Raw genomic sequence first — 5,087 nt, 5'->3', positions numbered from 1 at the left:
CCCGGATAAGCGGAAGAAGATGAAGATCCATTAGCATTAGGTCAAAGGCTAATGCTAATGCACTGGCGTGCTGCGCCAGTGCATTAGCATCTCAAACAGAGGACTGAGCTGGCCTATAGAACTACTTACTGGCCCCAAATGTTGCTATGGGCTGTATATAGCTGATTTACCTCAGTCACTGTTACACATGGGATTAGTTTGGCTCTTTGAAATTAAGCTTACTGAAAATTTCAAAATAAAAGCCTTGAATATTTTTACATCATGTAATTGCTCTTTTTGGCTTTATGTGACTGGTTTATCCAAAGCACTGTTACACATTGGATTAGTGTGGGCATTTAATATGAAGCTTACTGCAAATTTCAAAATAAAAGCCTCAATATGCCCCTCAGGTTAGTGCACTGCCACAGGCAGTGCAATAATATTGTTTTGCATTATCTTTTTCTCTCAGGTTAGGGAACTGCCTTGCTATGCAAGGCAGGATTAGCCTTTCAGCTTAAATAAGGTATTAGCTATTTTTCTGACTTATTAGCCATGTTTAGTATACTGAATGGAGTAAGACAATTATAGACAACATCCTAGTGATGCCCGACATGCTACTGACAGCATTCACGCTAACGTTAGCATTTTGGCTAATTTTAGCTGATACACTTACTTTATCATACTGAATGGTGCAAGTCCATGTTATTCAACATTCTTGTGATTCTCCTCATGCTATTGATTACATTGCAGCTTTTCTTTAGCATTGATGCTAATTTTTAGCATCAGAACGCTGGGTCCAAACCGACGGGCATACTTTGGCAGGCCCCGGTTAAACTTCTTCAGGAATTTTCTAGTTGTTATTAGTGTTCTTTTTTCCTCTCTCTTCTACAGTTGTGCATTTCTATCTGCCTAAGCACAGAGGGCCCCACAGCTTTGAAGTCAAGTGTATAGTAGTTTGAATTCATGACTGAGAAACTGAGTTTTTGAAAACAATGATGTCATGTGAAAATGTTTGTTCCTTCCCATGTTTGAGCGTGATCATGTAAAATGAACAGTGCTCCTATAAGCAGTGAAACAGATACTGGAGCAGCTATCTGAGTAGAACTGTAGAAGTTGTAAAGAAAGACTAACAGAGAAACACTGTAGCAGGTGTTGCTGTGACTGTGTACGTTAGTCTTTCTTTACAACTTCTACAGTTCTACTCAGATAGCTGCTCCAGTCTTCCAAATATCCTAAAACATAATCTCAATGCTTACAAGCTGTTCTTGGCCTTGATTCATGGATGAACCTGGCTGGGGTGGTTTTAGAAAAAGTAGGACAACAACTGCTAAAGATGTAACATGTTAGGAACAGTCTACTGACTCATTAACATTTACAGTCTTTTACCTGTCTCTTAAAAGACTTGATCAGCTGTGGTCATACAGGGCCAACTGATTACTGGGGGCGTATTTAGTCTATTTTGTTTCTTATTTTATTTTACAATCATCCATTCTCAGTCCCTAGAAGACAGTGTCATACCTAACGATAGGGTGAACCACACCTTTTCACTAAGATGGGAATGAATCAGTCTTAAGCCAGGACTTAATCAATGCTTAAGTCCTGGCTTAATCAATGCATTTTAATCAATGCATTTTAGCCATGTTTGGCTGAAATCTGGGCCCAAAATCTGGGCCCTGATTTTGAAGACATATTTGAATAAATTTGACATATTGCTTATGTTAATATTGTAGCGTTTCGCAAACAGAAATCATTTTCTTAATTCTAACTGAAGCTTACTCTGATTTCATTTCAGACAATGGAGAATAAAGGTGCATCTGTCTTAACTCAGTGAAAGTAAATCCTACGGATAATGCTTCCTTATACTTGTGATGGGATTCGAGGAGAGATTGAACATCAGCACAATTATGTATTATACTCTGGCTCTTGGGGATAAAAGGACATTCATTCAATATTAGGAAATCTCCAACAGGAAAGTTACATCTTTGAGGCAATAATAAGTCATAATTACAATAATGCATTTAAACAGATCTTTAATGAACAAATAAAGCAGACTTTGAGTATTCTCATAAAAATAAGTAATGTGCTTTAAATAGAAACAAGTCAGTTGGATAAAAACAGGGCAATTACACCAATTAGAATAAAGCATAACATTGAAAAACAACAGCAAGAATAAGGTTGCTGTCAGATGACCATGAATCCTGTTTACATCTACAGAGCCACATCCTTTTATTGTAAACTTATTGTATGGAGACCTTATACAACAAATCCCATTTCAAAAACACATTTAACAGAATGAGAAATTAATGAAGAGGTGAAAACTAAAGTTTGAACTGAGAGCAGCACAGAGGAGACATTTCTCTGGTTATCAGGTCTGAACTGGTGGTGGAGGGCACTTCAGGTGGAATACAAACAAAACATGGCACATGTGCAACATTGGTGCCCTGAGTGCCCAGTAAACATATTTTCTTCCATGGTCAGTAAGTTTGGGGGTTCCTAGCCAGTCACAGAGTTAGAATACCTGTTAAGTTAATGAGGAGTCCAACATTAATGAAGCTGATTCCCAGAATTCCTCTCCCACAGAGAAAGCAAGTGGCTGCCAGCCTGGGGCTCCAACTCCTACACAACACAAAATATCCACATAATCACAACATCAGTTTTCATTTTATTGGCATCTTTATGTTTGCTTCCTCTGATATAGCTGTCTCAAACTCCAGTCCTTGAGGGCCGCTGTCCTGGAACATTTACACGTGTCCCTTGTCCTAAACTCTTGAATTAAATGGATAAACAGCATCACTAGAATGCAGACAGGTTCTACAGAGCTCTGCTAATAAAATAATACTGGATCCTGGTGTGAAGAGGCAGAGACTCATCTAAATGTTGCAGGACATCAACTAGAGTTTGATACCACTGGTCTAACACAATGTAAGCCTTGGTACAGAGAAACTGAGTGGTGTTAACCACCTCATGATGTAAATCCCAACACTGCTTACTGTTTCTGGCAGTTCTGCCAGTCTGAGACGACAGAATCTGCAGCAAGCAGCTACAGTATGTTTGAGATTATGATGCAGTCTCACCTGTCCATCCCTGCTGACTTGAACTCTCTTGTTGTCATTCCATGGGTTGAGGATGTGCTGAGTGAAGGGGAAAGGAAGACTCTCTTTATGGATCCACTCTACACTGAAAACTCCTCCGAGGCCCATGAAGCCCCAGTCCTGGCAGCTCTCCTGGCTAACGACAGATGTCATGCGAGCGTAACCCTGCAAACCACACACCTTCAGTGGAATGCTTTTTATTAAAAAAGCTTATTGCAATGCCATCTTCATATATCACATTTCTGGGACAATCTTCACACTTATTTTTGACATGTAACAATAAAGTTGTTATTAATCTCTTTAAGTGACAGCATGCAGTCACTAAGACACTGGATACATTCCAGAAATGTTCCTGTTCTTCAAAAGTTTTGAAAATTAGAAAGCCTTAAAAGGGACATATCTTGCAAAATCCACATTTTTAGTCTTCGGTACATTTTTTGCATACTTTGAGCGTGTAAGAGTGTAAAAAATGTAAATTTACTCTTTCCCAGTGCTGCGTAGATATCTTTATACTCTTTTTGGGTTACATTTTTCAGTCTGTTCATTTTTCTCTTCTCCCTATTGCATTTTCTTGTCTGTATTGCATTTTCTTGCTAAACAAGAAAATGTTTAGCCCGAAGCAAGCATACTTCAGGCTAACCAATTTTGTGAATCCGCCATTTTTTTTCTTGCAGCAATTTTGTAGTCCAAGTTCAGTTATGCCAAAGTTGCAAGCAAACAAGTCAAATTGTTTGGTTGTAGCATGTATTAACGCACATGGCAGTAATAACACCACTGTGATGCATTTATGTGAATACGTGGTTCTGCAGGATGGTCGTCTTCATTCTCCTGCTCTGGGTCAGACTCTGGCTCCAACATGTAAGGTTGGATGGACAAGTTTTTCGTTGCTGACATCTTTAATAAACTTTGGTATAAAAAATTTCTCTTCTGGTAGATCATAGTATCCCTGCTATGATTTAAAAATGGCTCTGTGACCTGGAGGTGGGTGGGTCTTGAAATGTCTCATTCACATTTTTAAAAACCACAGAAAGCGAGTTGCTCTAAAACGCCTCAGAACAGAGGTAAACCAGGGGTCTGTGGAGCTACAATAGCAAAGAATTCAGGCCAAAGCATTGTAGTTCTACTTAATAGATCATAAGGAAGGATTTAAATCTTCAAACTCACTGGTGGCCTCTGTCTCCAACAAGCGGATCTTACCACAAACCTCTACACAACATGACAGTCTCATATTTAAAGACATGTACAGAGGAGACCAACAATGTCAACTAAAATCAGATACCTGGAAGTGTCCAGATCCCTGGACAGAGAAGATGAGAATTATGAAGCTATTTGCCAGGAAAGCTTGGGTGAGTTTGGTCTCGTTGCTTGGTGTAGTAGACCAGATGCCTTTCTGCTGAGAAATCTCTATGTTTCTGATGCTGTTGCTCTTCATAATGAAGTATCGGACTGATGACACAGTAGGCTTCTGAGACACAGACTTTAAGACCAGCTGGGAACAAAACAAGTAAAACAACTTCTTTAAGCTCACACAATCCTCCTTTTATTGAGTATACACTTTACATTAGTGAATGAGATTACAATGAGTAAAGTTTGTGTTGGAATATGGATAAAAATAAGATACTTTGTTTCAATTGGGGTAGGCAATTATCTCTGGGGCTACATAAACAACTGATGTCTTTTGGCAACAATAGACCTGTCCTCACGTCTTGCTCACTTAAATTCACACAGAATAAATACTTAACGCCTGCTTGATATCGAATTTTTATATCTGGGACACTGAAGGACATCTTAAAGGTCCAGATGAGACCCATGGGACATTAAATGTCCTATGTAGCGCCTATGTCCTACCTTTCCTGAGGGAGACTCGGGAGGCCCATCCAGAGTTACAGAGCAGGAAGAACTACTGGAGGAAGACGGATAATCCCACAGCTTCTTGATGGCCTGTGAGACTTCATCTCTGCTGTGGGAGTTAGTCTTCAGCAGGTCAGAAGACAGCATTCGACGAGGCCTGTGGGG

The 5,087-nt window shown here is 39.6% G+C and overlaps 1 protein-coding gene across 2 annotated transcripts in view; it reads right to left on the bottom strand.

Moving 5' to 3' along the window:
* Nucleotides 1–1,992: 1,992 nt before the first annotated feature.
* Nucleotides 1,993–5,087, bottom strand: part of ythdc2 (YTH domain containing 2) — a 41,986-nt gene continuing 38,891 nt past the window's right edge. For both annotated transcript variants that reach the window (XM_032569255.1, XM_032569256.1), the window contains exons 28-31: nt 4,920–5,079; nt 4,351–4,560; nt 3,054–3,236; nt 1,993–2,595 (exon numbers count right to left, since the gene is read on the bottom strand). In XM_032569255.1, the coding sequence (XP_032425146.1) occupies nt 2,524–2,595; nt 3,054–3,236; nt 4,351–4,560; nt 4,920–5,079 (625 nt within the window). In that variant the 3' untranslated portion in view covers nt 1,993–2,523. The remainder of the gene's footprint in view (nt 2,596–3,053; nt 3,237–4,350; nt 4,561–4,919; nt 5,080–5,087) is intronic.

The sequence above is a fragment of the Xiphophorus hellerii genome, chromosome 8, assembly GCF_003331165.1.
Source record: "Xiphophorus hellerii strain 12219 chromosome 8, Xiphophorus_hellerii-4.1, whole genome shotgun sequence".
In the NCBI taxonomy this organism is placed as follows: Eukaryota; Metazoa; Chordata; class Actinopteri; order Cyprinodontiformes; family Poeciliidae; genus Xiphophorus; species Xiphophorus hellerii.
This window is presented reverse-complemented; position numbering and strand designations above follow the sequence as displayed.